Consider the following 20,843-nt stretch of genomic DNA (forward strand, 5'->3'; position numbering starts at 1 on the left):
ACAATTATTGGCTAACCTATGTATGTCTTTAATTAAAATGATCAACATGGACGTATATTTACAATACAATTGATCTTAATATGAAATGACTGATACATGGAAGATTAAACTAACCAAGTAACTGCTGGTTTATTACAAAGGATGGTATAGGCTTATATACTTTGAAAATCTCAAAATGAAATTCAAGAGTAAAATGAAACCCACGATCAAAGTAGACTTGCATTCTAATTGTGTTTGGTTATTTCTGATCGAGTTACGGGAGAGAAATTTTTCGGAAAAAGAAGCAAATAGACTGTAAATGGGAACATAGGCTTACAGGTTAGGCTATCATTACTAAAAAATGTGTATTACATACTTGTTAACGTAAAATAGCGATTTTACAGGGTATAAGCTTTTGAGACCATTCCCACATTCACATTCATAGTATTGCACAATGCTGGAATACGTTTAGAAAATTACATTTTTTTTACCCTTTACAATACTATGAATGATGCTTCACACATACGATTTTAAAGTGAGATGATGCGTAAACTACAGTGAGACTAATGCACTGACAATGTAAGGAAATAAGAACCCTATTCCGCATGGAGGTATAAAAGATACGATAGCATGCCTTGCTTGTTTCCTGGACAGAAAAGCGATCGCAGTTGCCTTCCCAACACTATGTTATTGATGTAAACACTGTAATTTTTAGTACTTAGAACATCTGTTCCGTGCACACTACGGAAATAAAGGACAAGAAGCAATCGTAAACGTTCGTCAGCTAATGTTCAAATCCTTCTGTCCCCCTACTTACCATCTGTGCCTCTAACAGCCCAGTTCCTAACATATGAGCTACAAGCACCATCTCATTCATAGTATCACATTAAGTAAATTTAAAGATTATTACCTTCTAATTTCTGTGTGAATGTGGTTGTTATGTATTTACACTGTCTTATCCAGTAGGTCTCTTGTGACACCAGTATAACTGTTGGTCCACAGTATCTTTCATCTGCGCTTTGTTTTGAACAGTCTGTTGTCTTGAATGCTAGTCTACTTCTGTTGACAACTCAGAGGAAGCTGACTGTTAGCCTCTGGTAAGTCATCCAGCTGAGCAGATAGAGTGCTCCTGTTGGCACAGTTGTGACCTGCTGCCTGTGTGTGGACAGTCTGTCAGCAGCAGCTGGCCTCTGGCCCCTCCTACACGCTGTCTGTCTGTCTGTGCAGTGTGGCAGCCACAGCAGGCAGCAGTCCCACACCCAGCCCTCCCTTGCAGCCACACAGCGACCACAGCCGGACTCCCAGTACAACTGCACTGAACATGGCCGCCGGCAGCACTCCCCCACCTGATGACGTCGCAATCTCCCACATCCGGTGAGTTCCATCACTACACGTGCACGTTTTCCAAATGCATAATAAGACTTGTGGTGTCATTAATCAAGTGATATAGCCAAAAATTGATTGTTGCTTTAGTATATCTTGATAAATAAGGGGTTATGGATTACACGTCTGGAAAAGTTATACCTGTAATAAATTTGCACGTCTCAGTATATATGGACCAAGATGAGTTTTTACCACCTTCCCTGGGTTCACAGGTGGAAAAACACTCAACTGAAGAAACAAATGATTCATGCAAGATGCGTATATGAGAAAAGAGTTATGAAACAAAATTGTTTTCAAAAGATAGTGAATGAATTGGTGTGCTGGATGCAGTTTCTGGTTTAAATGATGGATTTCTACCTTCCTAAATTAACAGTGGGAGGAATAGGCGTAGGAGAAGTTAAGAAAAGTGCATTGCAATGCAAAAAAACATTGATTTCATGTCAATAAACAATTCCCAATGTGAGTCCATGACTGCTCAAAAAGAAACGATGGAGCAATAATTACCAGGAAAAGAGATACAAAATAATGTGTGTCCTCCAATTAACGATACGGAATGTTGTTTGTTTAAATAGGTACGTTTGTATATTTTTATTTAAACGACTTTTGCTGACCTCTTTCGTATGTAGTGCAAGTTGAAAATTTTCCCCATACTTGAATCGAATACATATATCTCGCTTATCACAAGTAGCGCTACTCCCCAAGAACAATGTACTTTGTGAAGCTGGGGTAGCTCGCCGGCCTCAACTGCTGAAACAACAGTACCACACAAGCAACCACAATGAAGAGTAACCCGTAGTGCCTCAAAGGACCAGGAGCCATTTCAGTAGTTGCAGCAGGAACAGACTGTATGGCTGACTGAACTGGCCCTGTAATGTTAGTTAACACAGCCTTACTGAAATTGTATTGCAGATGGATGAAAGCACGCAGATCTGCTGCATGGATATACGATGATGGTATACCTTCGGCTAAAATATTTCGGGGGTAATAATCTCCCATTAACGTCTCCAGGCGGAAACTACTTAGGATGACGTCATCATCAGGAGCAACAAAACTGGTATTCTGGTTTTCTGTGGGCCAGCGCATGGAATGTAGATCCCTTAATCTGGAAGGGAGGTTTGATACTCGGAAAAGGGAAGTGAATAGGATGAAGTTTTATATAGTGGGAACCACTGAAGTGTGGTGGCAGCAAGAACAGGACTTGTAGTCAGCCCATTACAGGGTCATCAAAACCCAATCAAGTAGTTAAAATTCAGGAGTCGGCCTAATGATGAATCAGAAAATAGAAATATTGCTAAGTACGTATGAATGCATTATCATGGCGCAGATAAACACGAAACCAATAACCACCAAGGCAGTAGACGTGTGTTTATCAATTAGCTCCTGAGATGGAGAAGAAATTAAAACATATATGATGAGATAATATGTATTTTTGTGGTACTTAAGTAAGAAGAAATTTTGATTGTGATGGAAGACTGGATTAAAGCAGTACAGAAAGGAAGAGAAGGGTACTAGGAGAACATGCATCCTGGGGAAAAATAAATGACGCAGTCATCTTGTAGAATTATGCATAATGTCATCATCGCTAACACTTGCAGATGATCAAAGTAGGCTTTCGTTCCATTTGTGTTTGGTTTTTGCTAAAAAAAGCTGAATGACTGACTGGCGAGAAATTTTTCCCAAAAACAATCAAATAGGCTATGGTTGGAATCGTAGGCCTATAGGTTAGGCTATCCTTACCAAAAAACTAAATTACTTACATGTTAATGCAAAATATCAATTTCACAAGGTCTAAGCGTTTGAGGCCACTTCCTCAATCACATTCATAGCATTGCACAATGTTGGAACATGTTTTAAAAATTATATCTCATTTTACTGTGCCAATTGCTATGATTGGCCACACACTACAGGGTTATTACAAATGATTGAAGCGATTTCACAGCTCTACAATAACTTTATTATTTGAGATATTTTCGCAATGCTTTGCACACACATACAAAAACTCAAAAAGTTTTTTTAGGCATTCACAAATGTTCGATATGTGCCCCTTTAGTGATTCGGCAGACATCAAGCCGATAATCAAGTTCCTCCCACACTCGGCGCAGCATGTCCCCATCAATGAGTTCGAAAGCATTGTTGATGCGAGCTCGCAGTTCTGGCACGTTTCTTGGTAGAGGAGGTTTAAACACTGAATCTTTCACATCACTATGCGTGAAACTTGCCCGCACGCGTTCAACCGTTTCTTCGCTCACTGCAGGCCGACCCGTTGATTTCCCCTTACAGAAGCATCCAGAAGCTTTAAACTGCGCATACCATCGCCGAATGGAGTTAGCAGTTGTTGGATCTTTGTTGTACTTCGTCCTGAAGTGTCGTTGCACTGTTATGACTGACTGATGTGAGTGCATTTCAAGCACGACATACGCTTTCTCGGCTCCTGTCGCCATTTTGTCTCACTGCGCTCTCGAGCGCTCTGGCGGCAGAAACCTGAAGTGCGGCTTCAGCCGAACAAAACTTTATGAGTTTTTCTACGTATCTGTAGTGTGTCGTGACCATATGTCAATGAATGGAGCTACAGTGAATTTATGAAATCGCTTCAATCATTTGTAATAGCCCTGTATATGATTCATCATATGTACGATTTTAAAGTGAGACTAATTCACATCCAGCTGAGCGGATAGAGTGCTCCCGTTGCTGCAGTGTAACCTGTTGTCTGTGTGTGGACAGTCTGTCAGCAGCAGCTGGCCTCTGGCCCCTCCTACACGCTGTCTGTCTGTCTGTGCAGTGTGGCAGCCGCAGCAGGCAGCAGTCCCACGCCCAGCCCTCCCTTGCAGCCACACAGCGACCACAGCCGGACTCCCACTACAGCTGCACTGAACATGGCCGCCGACAGCACTCCCCCACCTGATGACGTCGCAATCTCCCACATCCGGTGAGTTCCATCACTACACGTGCACGTTTTCCAAAAGCGTAGTATGACTTGTGGTGTCGTTAACCAAGTGATATAGCCAAAAATCGATTGTTCCTTTACTATACCTTGATAAGTAAGAGATTATGAATTACATGTCTGGAAAAGTTATACCTGTAATAAATTTGCACGTTCCAGTAGGCATGGACCAAGATGAATTTGTACCACCTTCTCTGGGTTCACGGGTAGAATAACACTCAACTGAAGAAACAAATGAATCGCTCGAGGTGCTTACGTGATAAAAGAGTTACGAACTAAAATTGTTTTCAAAAGATAGTGAATGAATTGGTGTGCTGAATGTAGTTTCTGGTTTAAATGATAGAAATCTATCTTCCTAAATTAACAGTGGAAGGAATGGGTGTAGAACGGGTTAAAAAAGGTCATGGGAACGCCAAAAACACTGATTTCACGTCAATAAATGACACTACTCGACAGCCATTTTGCATCTGGGATGTGACACATCAACTTGTGTGTATTTTTGTGTGTAGAATCCGAATATAGCTTTCAAAATTTTCTAGCATGTACCATTTTTGAGTTTTTAAAGGTTTTTTATTATTCGTATTAAGTATTTCGCTTTTTGATGTTCTCCTGTTTTGCTGTTTAGTTATTTGTTTTTGATTGGCAGAGGAGAGACAGAAGATCTACAAATCGTCAGTAAATGGTTGGTGTGGTAATGCAGTGGTGTTAAAGAGATCCTCAGTGAGTGTTTCCTGTTAGTGCAAACTTTTTGTGTTTAGAACATACGCTAAGAAAAATAGCACCTAGTAAATCTCGTTATGTGTATGGGAAATTCACTACAAAAGCCCAAAGAAAACCAATCACTGATTTGTTTGAGAATACATATAAATTGTATTTTGATTGTCCTGTTGGTGATCAAGATAAAAATTTCGCATGTCATATTGCCTGCATAACGTGTACTACAACCTTAATGATTGGTTGAAAGGAAAACGCCGAGCCATGTCATTCGCTGTTTCAATGGTGTGGTGCGAGCCTAATGACCATTATTCAGACTGTTTCTCCTGTCTTACAAATATTTCGGGACATTCAAGCAAAACTAGACTTAAAATAAAGTATCCAAATGTCTCTTCAGATTTGCCTGTGCCCCATGATGAGGGGTTGCCGGTTCCTGTCTGTAACTTGAAAGCCACGGAACCAGACACCATGTGAAGTATCAGAAAGTATTGAACATATAGAAGAGTACTACCCTCAATATAATGACACTTCAACACAGCTGTTTAGTCAAAAGGAATTGAACGATCTTGTTCACGATCTAAAACTTTCGAAACAGCAAGCTGAACTCTTGGGGTCGAGACTGCAACAACGGGAACCTTCTAGCTCCAGGCACAAAAATCTCCTGTTTCAGATCAAGAGGTGCTTCCTTCGCTCAATATTTCGATATGCAGAATTCAGTGTGTGTATGTAGAGATGTCAATGGTCTGATGATTCGGCTAGGTGTACAACATAGCCCACATGAGTGGCGACTATTTATTGACTCCAGTAAAACCAGCTTGAAAGCAGTACTACTGCATAATGGCAATGGATTTGCATCGGTACCTTTGGCTTACGCAGTACACATGGAAAAAACCTAAGAAAACATGGCTTTGCTGCCAGAGGCAATCAAAATAAGCATCATGAATTTAAAAGTTGTTGCACTCCTTACAGGTTTATAGGCTGGATTCACGAAATACTGCTGCTTCTTGTGCCTTTGGGACAGCCGTGACACCAAGAACCACTATACAGTCAAGGAATGGCCTATAAGGAAGGCATATGTTCCTGGAAACATAAATGTGAACAAAACCCCACTGGTTGAGCCCGATAAAATCATTTTGCCTCATCTTCATATCAAGTTGGGCCTTATCAAGAACTTTGTAGAAGCTCTGGATAAAGAAGGTGAGGCCTTCAATCACTTAAAAGAAAAGTTTCTCAAACTAAGTGAGGCAAAGCTGAAAGAGGGTATGTTTGTTGGGCCACAAATAAGAAAATTGCTGAAAGATCCAACCTTTGATACCAAACTCACAGATATTCAATTAGCTGCTTGGTCTTCTTTTAAAGCAATTGTGAAGGGCCTTTTAGGTAACACAAAAGACAAAAACTATGTTACTATTGTGAATTATCTGTTGGACAACTATAAGAACATGGGGAGTAGAATGTCGCTTAAAATTCACTTTTTACATCCTCACCTCTATTCCTTCCCGGAAAATTTGGGAGCCGTAACCGATGAGCATGGTGAACGCTTCCACCAAGGCATTCTTACCGTGGAACACCGTTACCAAGGACATTGGAACACTCTGGTGATGGGTGACTACTGCTGGGGTCTTGTTAGGGAGAGTGATGAAACGGCAAACAAAAGAAGAGATCCGTCGTCGCATTTTTCAAAAACCAAAGACGATTAAAGGTGCAAATATCTTCTGAACTAACTTGGAGCTTTTATTGGCATCATGCCCATGTATACGTACAAAATAGTATTGATTTCAAAAGTTCTGAATATGTATTTTTGTTTGACTTTGTCGTATCAATTTTCGCTATTACTTTTTTTTATTCTGTTGTGTATCTAGGAAATGTGACGTCATAGTGAAATATTGATTTTACCAGTGTAGTCAGCACCCCAAAAGTAGGTAAATCCACCCATTTACAAAGCAGATGCAGAAAAAAGTTTAAATTTGTTAACTAATGCAGTTGCGAATGTAAGTCTTGACTGTGCTAAAAAAGAAACGATAGAGCAATAGTTATCGGGAATAGCGATAAAAAATAATGTCCATCCCCGAACTGACGATATGGAATGTTGTGATGTGTATGTTTAAACACGTAAATTTGTATATTTTTATTTAAACGACTTTTGCGGACCACTTTCGTGTATAGTGACAGCTGAAAATTTTCGCCATTTTGGAATCGGTTGTGAATCTCTCGCTCATAACCAACAGCGCCCCTCCCCAAGAAAAATGGATTTAATGACCCTGTGGTGACTCGTGGGCCTCAACTGCAGAAATAGCGGTACCACACAATCAACCACAACGAAGACTAACCTGTAGTTTCTCAAAGGGCTAGCACCCATTTTAGTAGTTGCAGCGGATACAGTCTGTTTGACTGACTGAACTGGCCTAGTAATATTAGTCAACATGGCCTTGCTGTGATTGTATTGCAAACGGCTGAAAGCATGCAGATCTGCTACATGGATATACAATGATGACTAAATTATTTCGGAGGTAATAGTCTCCCATTAACGAATTGAGGCGGAAATTACTTAGGAGGACGTCATCATCAGGAGCAAAAAATTGGTATTCTATGGGCCAGCTCATGGAATGTAGATCCGTTAATGTGGAAGGGAGGTTAGAGAATCTAAAAAAGGAAATGAATAGGATGAAGTTCTATACAGTGGGAACCACTGAAGTGTGGTGGCAGCAAGAACAGGAGTTCTGATCCGGTCATTACAGGGTCATCAACACCAAATCAAGTAGCTAAAATGGTAATGATGAATCAGAAAATAGAAATATTGCTAATTACGTGTGAATGTATTATCATAGCGGAAACAGACACCAAACAAACAACCACAAAGGCAGTACAAGTTTATTTATCAATTAGCTCCTCAGATGGAGAAGAGATTAAAAATATGTGAGAGATAAGATGAATTATTTAGGTACTTAAGGGAGAAGAAGATTTGATTGTGGTTGGAGACTGGAATAAAGTAGTAGGAAAAGGAAGAGAAGGGTGGTAGGAATCTTGGTTCCAGGGGAAAATGAAAGAGCAAGCCACCTAGTAGAATTTTGCATTGTGTGATTATCGCAAACAGTTGCTTTTAGAATCATGAAGGAAGTCGAGGATACTTGATGGCACTAGAATGTTTGAGATTGCTTATACGAGGGCAGTATTTAATGAACTAACAGGTACAGTTGTTTGAGATTCCTTCAGTGTAGCCACCCGGGAAGCCGATGGGGACAGTTGGCGAGGCATTCCTTGCTGATGACAGCGACGTATCACCCTATTGCGCGGGGAACAGTTGCCACGCAGCAAATGCTGGCTTCGGAGGTGTTCCTTCAGTTTCGGAAACATGTAGAAGTCACAAGCACTCATGTCTGGTGAGAACGGAGAGTGTTCCAACACCTCCCAGTAACACAATATGAGGTCGGCGTTTGGTGCGGCATAAGAACGTACGTTGTCATGCAACACGACTGGGCGACCATCTCATGAGCGTTGACTATTATGCCGCATGGCAGAACGCAGATGTCGATCCAAAAATCGACACTGTTAACGGTTAGTCCCTTAGGCACAGCAAGCGCAAGAATAAAACCTTCATAGTCATACGCCATATGACTATAATCTGTATCCAGCTTGGTCCCTGACAAAATTTTCTCAACGTGGCGAACCTGGGTTACGTCATTAATTCCGCTGACACTTTCATCCAGGTTCGTAGGCTCGCGCCCACGTCTCGTCAATGGCGACAGTGCGATGCAGAAAGGCGCCTCCTTCGTTGCGGTATCTGGTCAGGTGGGTGCCAGCCAGTGCATACCTTCATTTCTGCCACTTCTATCCATCGGTGAGAAGACCTGGAACCCAGGGGGACGCAGTTTTCCTTAAAACATTTCTACTGCATGTGCCACACAGTTTGATGAATGACACCAACCTCTACAGATAATTCCTAGGGAATCCCCCTCTGGTCTGCCGAAACGAGAATACACACGGTGGCAATCTGGTCTCAGGGAGGGAGTGGACAGCCGACCTGTGCGCTGCCGATCCGCAGCCTCAATGTGACACACGCTAACCGCCTTGACTCATCGTGCTACCGTCCTGTGCGGGGATGATCTCTCGCCAATGGCTTCACGTAATCTCGGATAAAATTCTGATGCATTTTTGGCACAGGGAACCCCGTTTCTTATCCACGAACATTGACCACCTTTCGAAACCGCGCATTAGAGCGATGAAATCGATAGTCTTCAGTGCCATACAACAACAACCCTCACAACTGGATGCCGCTCGAATACTCATTAAACATCGACATCACCGTCACCTGTCGGCTTCCAATACTACATTGGTGTTCAAAATTAAAGCAACAAAAGGAAATTTTTTCAAGGCTGCATTTATTTTGCCATAAAACAATGTAAACAAATGAAACATCCTGGCAGGTTAAAACTGTGTGCCCGACCGAGACTCGAACTCGGGACCTTAGCCTTTCGCGGGCAAGTGCTCTACCATCTGAGCTACCGAAGCACGACGAGATACTGGCAGAAGTAAAGCTGTGAGGACCGGGCGTGAGTCGTGCTTCGGTAGCTCAAATGGTAGAGCACTTGCCCGCGAAAGGCAAAGATCCCGAGTTCGAGTCTCGGTCGGGCACACAGTTTTAATCTGCGAGGAAGTTTCGTAACAGCGCACACTCCGCTGCAGAGTGAAAATCTCATTCTGGAATGTAAACAAATGACAGTAAATTAGAAACAACATAAAGGATACAGAATGCAAACAACTGCAAAACGCATAACGGTAGGCAAAAATGTTATTCGTTTTTTCCAACTTAACCGATTTGCATACACTCTCCGGCAACGTTAATGTGCTCAGTGTGGGGTGTGACCACCACTGGCAGCTGTACCGGCCTAACAACGATGCGGCATTCTATTAATTATATCATCAATTTCAATTTGAGACAATAACGTCCATTCTTCTTGCAAACCTGCTTGCAAGTCTTTGAGAGTGGTTGGTGGATGCTGAGGTGCTCAAACCTGTCTCCATAGTGCATCCCAGACATGGCACTGTGGGACTGAAATCGGAAGAGCGAGCAGGCCACGCCATCTGTGCAATATCGTTCGTTTCCAAGAATACGTCAACCACCTGTGCACTATGAGGTCGAGCATTATCGTCCATTAATACGAAGTCCGGGTCCAAACCACCCCTCAACAACCGCATGTGAGGGTCCAAGATATAGTCACGATTCACCTGTACTATTTACTGAACAGTTTTTGAGTGGTCAAAAAATCCCTGTTCACGCCATTAGGGATCCTCCTCGATATAGGTCTCTTTCCACAATGTTTCTGTCGAGAAATCGTGTTCAACTTTCCCTCCTGACGCAATTTTGTTGAGAATCACTCTCTGGACCAAATTGAGGCTCATCCGCGAAAAGAACGTTGGTCCATTGTTCGATCGTGGCGGTGGGATTTCGACGACTCCACTCTAGATGTTCCCTTCTGTGAAGTCGCATCAGAGGTCTCCGACAATAATGGCCGTTCTGCCGAAGCCTTCTGTGCACGGTTTGCCTCAATACAGCTCGTCCAGTGCATGCTGTGAGGTCAGGTGCCAATTGCCGTGCAATAGTAACTCGCTACCGTCGTGTCGTTATCGCCAAATAATGGTCCTCTGCTTTTGATATCACACGTGGTTGGCTGTGTCCTGGTCTTTGGGATAACGTTTTGGTCTCTATAGATTTTCGACACATCCCAGAAATAACACAATGTGGATCACTATGTAAAAAAACCAGTAACCTCTCACTGTAAGATGACACAATAAAATACATATCCCAAAACACAATCAGTATTGTTAAACGGAATGTACATGGTAAAATTTATAATTACGTAACGCACTAGGTTTAACGTCAGGTAGATATCAATGTCATTCATTATGTAGCACATAGTACATTGAAGAGCCAAAAAAACTGGTACACCTGCCTAATATCGTTGTGCCCCTGCGAGCACGCAGAAGTGCCGCAACATGCCGTGGCATGGACTCAACTAACGTCTGAAGTAGTGCTGCAGGGAACTGACAGCATGAATCCTGCAAGGCTGTCGATAAATCCATAAGAGACGAGGGGGTGGAGATCTCTTCTGAACAGCACGTTGCATGACATCCCATATATGATCAATAATGTTCATGAAACTTCCTGGCAGATTAAAACTGTGTGCCGGACCGAGACTCGAACTCGGGACCTTTGCCTTTCGCGGGCAAGTGGTAGAGCACGACACACAGTTTTAATCTGCCAGGAAGTTTCATATCAGCGCACACTCCGCTGCAGAGTGAAAATCTTATTCTGGAATAGTGTTCATGTTTGGGTACTTCTGTGGCCAGTGGATGTGTTTAAACTCAGAAGAGTGTTCCTGGAGCCACTCTGTAGCAATTCTCGACGTGTGAGGCGTCGTATTGACCCGCTGCAATTGCGCAAGTCTGTTGGAACGCACTATGTATATGAATGGATGCAGGTGATCAGACACGATGCTAACGTACGTGTCATCTGTGAGGGTCGTATCTAGACGTATCATCAAGGGTACATGAGTGGGCCTTCGGCTCCGAAAGCCCATTACGATGATGTTGCGTTGAACGGTGGAATAACCTGCGCTTTCTTCCAGTAACTAGGTACGCTTCGTTGCTCAAGCGATCTACAATAAATTACTGCTAGAACGGGAGCAAGTTCTTTCGCATAATCTTTGCAGAATCTTACAGGTATATCATCTGGTCGTGTGTTTTCCCACCCCATAAGCGATTGCAGTTGATTTTCCATTCCGCTATCGCTTATCTCAGTATATGCCCTTTCGACGTTCGTACGATGGTTGTAACAAGGGACCATGGTGAAACAACTTCGGAAGACCGAATTCAGTATTTCGGCCATCTCTCTGTCATCTTCTGTTTCAGTGGCAGAATTGTTCAAAATGGTTCAAATGGCTCTGAGCACTATGCGACTTAACTTCTGAGGTCATCAGTCGCCTAGAACTTAGAACTAATTAAACCTAACTAACCTAAGGACATCACACACATCCATGCCCGAGGCAGGATTCGAACCTGCGACCGTAGCGGTCGCTCGGCTCCAGACTGTAGCGCCTAGAACCGCACGGCCACTCCGGCCGGCGGCAGAATGGTCACTGAGTGAATGAATACAGGACTACGAAACGCTTACTGATTTTACGTAATACCAAAACATCTTAGGTTTTTTACTACAAGCAATTTGCAAAATTTTACTTTCAAAGGCCCTGACAGCTTCACTTATCTGATGATCATTTCCACTTCGTTCAGCATTTGGTTGTTAGGTACGTTTGTCTTCTCTAGAATCTATGCTCTTTGTTTATACAACAGTTTTTTAGCACGGCTATTAAAACACGGTGCGTCATTCCTGTACCTTAAGATTTTGCTCGAAACTTACTAGTCTAAGGCGTATTGAACGATTTTTTTTTCGTTTGTGCTCCAAATCATTGAATATTTGATGCTGACGGCTCAGATTCTCTGTAATTTGTAGGCTGTCACTCTTCCTAAGCAAAGATAGGTTCCTGCCTTTCTTTACATTTCTTGTAATACCTTTAGTCATAGTTGCTATCATAGCCGTATGCTCAACGATACCTTCCTCTACGTTAGTTGATTCGATAAGGTCAGGTCTGTTTGTTGGTAGCAGGTCAAAGACGTTACATTTAGCAGTTGCTTCTCTGACTATCTGCTCCAAGTAAATTTTTGGACAAGAATGTCGCACAAATCCCTCTCTCTGGCACCAGTTTTGATAGCATGATTCTCCCAAACTGTACCTGGCAACCAGACGTCACGCACCCATCACAACAGCACCACGGCGGTGTAAGGTGTCAGGCAAATCCAACACCTTCCATGAAAACCCTGACATGATAAGCAAATCCAGTAGTATGTCACATAGCTCCGAATAAATCGTGACATTAAATTAACCGAAGTAATACGAGTAACGAGTGAGCAACTGGAATACCACAGACTAACACAAGAATGCCTAAATGCGTGTCATACCTTCCCACCGTGGGACAGACGCAGTTCCGAAGGGAGAAACGAGAACAGAAGCCGAGAGCAGAACCGTGTTAAGCTGGAAGGCCCTACGATAAGGGACGGACGGACACCCACGTCGCCAGCTAACCGCTAGAACCACACCACCCGCAAGTTTTAGCGTGAGACTTTTTCGCCTTTCTGTTACGTCAAGACCACCCCCCAGCCAATGTTAAAAGCTAGAGCCCTCCAGAAGAACAGTATAGATCTTACGATAACACAAAAAGGGCTACACCACCCACAAGTTTTAGCATGAGACTTTTGCGCGTATCTGTTACGTTAGGACCACCCCCCAGCCCATGTTAAAAGATAGAGCCCTCCAAAAGAACAGTATAGATGTTACGATAACACTGAAGGACCACACCAGCTGCAAGTGTTAGCGTGAGACTTTTTCGCGTCTCTGTTACGTTGCAAACTTTAAAAACATTGCCCCATCACGAAAAGTATAACGTTTCTCATTGGATAGACAGAATTTTTGTAGGTGGAGCTTAAGGTTAACATTGAGACCCTGATTGGTCAGATGAAAACACAGCCAGATAGTTTCTTTTTTAAACCAACTTCGGTAAATTGTAGTAAGGAGAAGTTAGGACATCCTTCCGAGACAGCGAGGTGAGCGGAGCTGTGCTGTCCTCCGCCCCCTGACGAACACCGACAAGGTAATGAACACACGCGATGCCGCATTTTTGAGCGCATAAAGCTTCACTCAGAACTGCAGAAGTCTCATCTGTTGCACCCCCTTTTTTGCGTAATACTAGTGTCGATCGTCAATTAAAGCTCATGGTGTTCACATTTGCCACTTGAAGCAAAAATCTGAAACGCGATGATTTTTCTGTTATATAGTTTTTGAGAAGCCACATCAGCCACTGTAATTTACGACAAGGTAGATAAGTAATTGAAGATAATTGAGGGTCACTGTAGACCATTTTGATAGTTTTCTCTTTTGTGAAACTTAATTTAAACCTAGATTATAGATTTGATATGGCATAGGTCATCCTTTGATCCATTTGTAGAACTTGGAAACCCATTCAGGGAATATTCGTTCACATTTTTGTTGAACGCAGTCGGTTTTTACCATCCTGTATTAAAACATTTCCTTTTATCAATAGTGCAATTTATAAACAATGTTTTGTATGTAGAATAAAATTTCCAATGGTAAACTTAACTGCTTTTTCGACTTTATTTTACCAGCTAACTAAAAATAGGAAAGCCTAGAACCCCTTCCACTAAATTTAGTTAGTATTAAGATTCTTTTACAGGGAGTGCAGTGGAGCTGACGCTGAAATCATTATTTGGTTATATCATCGCTAGTCTCACTGAACTCTTCTGAACTCTACATGTCATGTGTGGTCTGGCGTCTCCTTACCAGCAACAGGTCCCAGGTTCAAACTAGTCAATTCCCTAAAAAACACGCTCAGAGCGTCGTTGCGCGAAAGTGGTAGGGAGACACGATATAGAAGAAACAGACACCACGCAGAATGTTAGAGTGGTCTATAAAAGTGTCTGATTACCATATATGCTTGACTTCACCCAGATTAATTTTCATCAGAATCAGTGATAATGTTTCATAAAAATCAAGAAATTGTTACTAACATAGTTTAACACCACGGAATACATTGCAGTGACATGTCTTCAGAAAAAAAATGCTCGCATTTACTCCGTCGGTCAAGCGTGTGGAAATTTTGTGTGTACGATTGTGTGAAAGTGTGTGTGTGTATGTGTGTGTGTGTCTGCGTCTGTGTATCTGTGTGTTTGCCGTTTTGTTCTTTTCAGAAGAAAGCTTTGGCTGAAAACTTATGTGGACACTTTTTCGTCGTGCGTGCTCACTGCTCGGTATGATAATAACGATCCATCCCCTTGACGACTAATACCCTCACGAAATTTATTGTAAATAATCCACTGCAATTCAAAGGGAACAATGATGTACATAATTGCTATACCACAAGAATAATAAGACATATGTTAGGCCGCGTTAAGGTTGTCTGTAGCACAAACAGGGTTCACAAAGCTGTAAGGAATATTTTTGATCGCTTAGTAACTGATATTAGGTGCCTGACAGACAGCAGAGTAAAATCTTAGACTAGACTGAAAACTTTTGTCTTTGACTACTCCTCTTGTTTCGCAAAAGATTATCTGTTATTGTAATGTGTAAATGGTTATGGCTAAGAACTACTGAGTAACATTTTGGTATTATGTAAAATCAGTAAGCGTATCGGAGTCCTCTATTCATTCACTCAGTCACCATTCTGGCACTAAAACTTAAATTAAAAAAAAAAAAACCTAATAAATGATCAGAATATACGCATATTTACAAAAAAGATTGATGTCAATATAAAATGACTGATACATGGAAGATCAAACTAGCCAACTGACTGTTGATTTATCACAAAGGATCTCAAAATGCAATTCAAAAGTGAAATGATGCAGATGATCAAAGTAGACTCACATTCCAGTTGCGTTTGGTTATTTCTAAATAAAGTTGACTTAGTTACTGGCGAGAAGTTTTTCGGAAAAAGAAGCAAATAAGCTATGGTTGGAAACGTAGACCTACAGGTTAGGCTATCGTTACTAACACAATTTTGTTTTACATACATGTTAATGTAAAATATCAGTTTTACAGGGCCTAAGAGTTTGAGACTATTCCCTCAATCACATTCATAGTCTTGCACAATACTGGAACATGTTTGAAAAATTTTATCTTCTTTTACGCTTTAAAATATTATAATTGGCCATACACTGAATGACACATCAGACATACGATTTTAAAGTGGGACGATGTGTAAACCACAGTGAGACTAATGAGCTGACAATACAAGAAAACGAGAACTATTCGGCATGGAGATATACAACATCTGATAGCATGCATTAATTCTTTCCTGAACCGAGAACGATCGAAGTTGCCTTCCTGACACTACGTTATTGATACGAACACTGTCATTTTCAGTATTTAGGACAGCTGTTGCTTGCTAATGTTTTGGGCTATTTAAGATGGCGGCAGGCCCCACCCACACCACCTTGAAAACAATATGCAGCGTAAGGGTACAGCCCCACATCCTTTTTTTACCTCCATGAAAAATAAAAAATCATTAACGTTCGTATACATTGTGGGGGTGGAGGAATTCACAGTGGTACAGCCGAAATTCCGAATCTCTGTGAAATGTGTATGTAAATGTCTGCCTACTTTACTGCTCTTCCTCACACAATCATTCAACTTCAAGGTCAGATGCTACTTAATATTCATAGAAGGCCTTTGTTGACAGATGTCAATTAAATCCATTTATTGGGTAATGTTTCAGTCTGTGTCATATTTTTATGGAAATTAAATTTTTCAGTGAAACTGCTTCATTGTATCCCATATTCTGTGCTCCTTACACACATGAAATTTCTTCTGTTCTCAGTTTAGATGTTTCTGTCCTCCCAGTTTACCATCTGTGCCTCTAACAGCCCAGTCCCTAACATATGAGCTACAAACATCATCTCGTTTATAGTATCACATTAAGTACATTTAAAGATTATTGACTTCTAATTTCTGTGTGAAAGTGGTTGTTATGTATTTACACTGTCTTATCCAATAGGTCGCTTGTGACACCATCATAACTGTTGGTCCACAGTATCTTTCATCTGCGCTTTGTTTTGAACAGTCTGTTGTCTTGAATGCTAGTCTACTTCTGTGGACAACTCAGAGGAAGCTGACTGTTAGCCTCACTGGTAAGTCATCCAGCTGAGCAGATAGACTGCTCCCGATGGCACAGTGTGACCTGCTGCCTGTGTGTGGACAGTCTGTCAGCAGCAGCTGGCCTCTGGCCCCTCCTACACGCTGTCTGTCTGTCTGTGCAGTGTGGCAGCCGCAGCAGGCAGCAACCCCACGCCCAGCCCTCCCTTGCAGCCACACAGCGACCACAGCCGGACTCCTACTACAGCTGCACTGAACATGGCCGCCGACAGCACTCCCCCACCTGATGACGTCGCAATCTCCCACATCCGGTGAGTTCCATCACTACACGTGCACGTTTTCCAAAAGCGTAGTATGACTTGTGGTGTCGTTAACCAAGTGATATAGCCAAAAATTGATTGTGAGAATGTGGGTTTCTCGGGAGGCGTGCCAGAGGTAAATCCCTGCAGTCGCGCTACCCTCTGTCTCCTCGGTGGCTCAGATGGATAGAGCGTCTGCCATGTAAGCAGGAGATCCCGGGTTCGAGTCCCAGTCGGGGCACACATTTTCATCTGTCCCCGTTGACGTATGTCAACGCCTGTAAGCAGCTAAGGGTGTTCATTTCATTGTAATTTCATTCTAACGAGCTGCATGGTTACCGATGGTATCTGTTCTTTCGGACATGGCGGCCGAAAGAACAGATACCATCTTAATATATACAAAAATTGATTGTTGCTTCAGTATATCTTGATAAATAAGGGTTTATGAATTACATGCCAGGGAAAGTTACACCTCTGATAAATTTGGACGTTGCAGTAGGCATGGATCACGATAAGCTTCTACTTCCTTCTCTGAGTTCCTGGGAGGAATAACATTCTACTGAAGAAAAAAATGATTCACTCGGGGCACTTATATGAGAAAAGAGTTACGAACCAAAATTGTTTTCAAAAGAGAGTGAATGAATTGGTGTGCTGGATGAAGTTTCTAGTTTAAATTGGGGTAATAAAGGTTAACAGTGCACTGCAATCCCAAAAACATAGACTTCAATTCGATGAATAATTGCGAATGTAAGTCTGTGGCTGTGCTCAAAAAGAAACGACAGATGAATATTTACCAGGTAAAGAGATATAAAATAATGTTCGTCCCCCAATTAACGATATGGATTGTTGTGAATTTGTATATGTATTTTCATTTGAACGCCTTTTCCGGACACTTTCGTATGTAGTGAAAGTTGAAAATTTTATCCACACTGCGATCGAATGCGTATCTCTCTTTCATCACAAACAGCGCCCCTCCCCAGGGAAAATGGACTTTCCGACCTGGGCTGACTCGTGGGGCTCAACTGCTGAAACAGCGGTACCATACAAGCAACCACAACGAAGTCTAAGCTGTAGTTCCTCAAAGGGTCAGCAGCCATATCAGTAGTTGCAGCGGCAAGAGTCTGTATGTCTGACGGAACTGCCCCTGTAACGTTTCCCAACAGCATGCAGATCTGCTGTATGGTTATTCGATAATGGCACAGTTTTGGCTGAAGTATTCCGGAGCTAATAGTCTCCTATTGACGCCTCCAGGTGGAAACTACTCAGGAGGATGTCATCATCAGGAGCGACAAAACTGGTATTCTATGGGCCAGCGATTGGAATGTGGATCCTTTAATCTGGAAGGGAGGTGAGAGAATCTGAAAAGGGTAGTGAATAGTTTGAAGTTTTATACAGGTTGTGTCTCTAACTATTGCCGCCAAGAATAACTCCGAAAGTTGGTGGGACAAAAGTTGCATGGGGCAACGAGGGCCATAATATGATGTTGGTTTTTTGTTGCTAGCTGGGGTCGCTTCAGAGATATGAAGGTCAACATTCTTTTTTAAGTGGGATGCTATAGTTTGGTACTTCTTTTCTAATAGCAGCTATCGGGACGAATCCAATCATGTGTAATACACTCCTGGAAATGGAAAAAAGAACACATTGACACAGGTGTGTCAGACCCACCATACTTGCTCCGGACACTGCGAGAGGGCTGTACAAGCAATGATCACACGCACGGCACAGCGGACACACCAGGAACCGCGGTGTTGGCCGTCGAATGGCGCTAGCTGCGCAGCATTTGTGCACCGCCGCCGTCAGTGTCAGCCAGTTTGCCGTGGCATACGGAGCTCCATCGCAGTCTTTAACACTGGTAGCATGCCGCGAAAGCGTGGACGTGAACCGTATGTGCAGTTGACGGACTTTGAGCGAGGGCGTATAGTGGGCATGCGGGAGGCCGGGTGGACGTACTGCCGAATTGCTCAACACGTGGGGTGTGAGGTCTCCACAGTACATCGATGTTGTCGCCAGTGGTCGGCGGAAGGTGCACGTGCCCGTCGACCTGGGACCGGACCGCAGCGACGCACGGATGCACGCCAAGACCGTAGGATCCTACGCAGTGCCGTAGGGGACCGCACTGCCACTTCCCAGCAAATTAGGGACACTGTCGCTCCTGGGGTATCGGCGAGGACCATTCGCAACCGTCTCCATGAAGCTGGGCTACGGTCCCGCACACCGTTAGGCCGTCTTCCGCTCACGCCCCAACATCGTGCAGCCCGCCTCCAGTGGTGTCGCGACAGGCGTGAATGGAGGGACGAATGGAGACGTGTCGTCTTCAGCGATGAGAGTCGCTTCTGCCTTGGTGCCAATGATGGTCGTATGCGTGTTTGGCGCCGTGCAGGTGAGCGCCACAATCAGGACTGCATACGACTGAGGCACACAGGGCCAACACCTGGCATCATGGTGTGGGGAGCGATCTCCTACACTGGCCGTACACCACTGGTGATCGTCGAGGGGACACTGAATAGTGCACGGTACATCCAAACCGTCATCGAACCCATCGTTCTACCATTCCTAGACCGGCAAGGGAACTTGCTGTTCCAACAGGACAATGCACGTCCGCATGTATCCCGTGCCACCCAACGTGCTCTAGAAGGTGTAAGTCAACTACCCTGGCCAGCAAGATCTCCGGATCTGTCCCCCATTGAGCATGTTTGGGACTGGATGAAGCGTCGTCTCACGCGGTCTGCACGTCCAGCACGAACGCTGGTTCAACTGAGGCGCCAGGTGGAAATGGCATGGCAAGCCGTTCCACAGGACTACATCCAGCATCTCTACGATCGTCTCCATGGGAGAATAGCAGCCTGCATTGCTGCGAAAGGTGGATATACACTGTACTAGTGCCGACATTGTGCATGCTCTGTTGCCTGTGTCTATGTGCCTGTGGTTCTGTCAGTGTGATCATGTGATGTATCTGACCCCAGGAATGTGTCAATAAAGTTTCCCCTTCCTGGGACAATGAATTCACGGTGTTCTTATTTCAATTTCCAGGAGTGTAGTATCGTCTTTGAAGGTCCATTTACAGAAGGTGTTCGAAGTGATAACCATTGGTATGAATGCAGTGCTGCAATCTTCTTATCATGGATTGAGTGGTCTTTCTCATCACTTAGGCACTTATCGAAGCACATGCTCTGACAATTCTCTTTCGTATATCTTCAAGTGTAGTTGGAACATCTTTATAAATACTGTGTTTTACGAATCCCCACAAGGAAAAATCCAGAAGCGTCAAGTCTGGCGAACCAGCTGGCCACGACACATCTCCTCCGCGTCCAATCCAACGATTTGGGAATTGTATCTGCAACTCATTTGTAGCCATCAGTGAAAAATGTGCATGACGTCCATTGTGCTGATACCACATTATTTTCCTTTTCCTAAAGGTATTTCTTTCAATAACAGTTTCTGGATAGAATGTGATGTACTTCCTACCATTAAGATTTCCTTCGATGAAATAGGGGCCTGTATTACTGTCCTCCAGAATTCCACAACATACATTCACTGACCACGGTTTTTGGAGTGCAACGTGCCACAGCCCACATTCTTTTGCAGTTGCCCAATAATGCATGTTATGCAAATTACCATTTGCATGGTTCATGAATGTAGCCTCGTCAGTAAATAAAATCAAATTAATAAATGTGTCATCCATCTGAATCTGAAGTTGAGTCCATCGGCAGAATTCAGTGCGATGCATACAATCCGAACCAGTTAATTCTTGGTGGAGACTGATATGGTAAGGATGATATTTATGACTATGCAGAACACGAACAACACTACT

The 20,843-nt window shown here is 43.1% G+C and overlaps 1 protein-coding gene across 1 annotated transcript in view; it reads left to right on the forward strand.

Moving 5' to 3' along the window:
* Positions 1-4,146: 4,146 nt before the first annotated feature.
* LOC126203534 (ankyrin repeat domain-containing protein 6-like) overlaps positions 4,147-20,843 on the forward strand; it is a 36,418-nt gene continuing 19,721 nt past the window's right edge. The window contains exons 1-2 of the mRNA XM_049937859.1: positions 4,147-4,288; positions 16,898-17,044. Of these exons, the coding sequence (XP_049793816.1) occupies positions 4,236-4,288; positions 16,898-17,044 (200 nt within the window). The 5' untranslated portion in view covers positions 4,147-4,235. The remainder of the gene's footprint in view (positions 4,289-16,897; positions 17,045-20,843) is intronic.

Source organism: Schistocerca nitens, chromosome 9, assembly GCF_023898315.1.
Source record: "Schistocerca nitens isolate TAMUIC-IGC-003100 chromosome 9, iqSchNite1.1, whole genome shotgun sequence".
Taxonomy (NCBI): Eukaryota; Metazoa; Arthropoda; class Insecta; order Orthoptera; family Acrididae; genus Schistocerca; species Schistocerca nitens.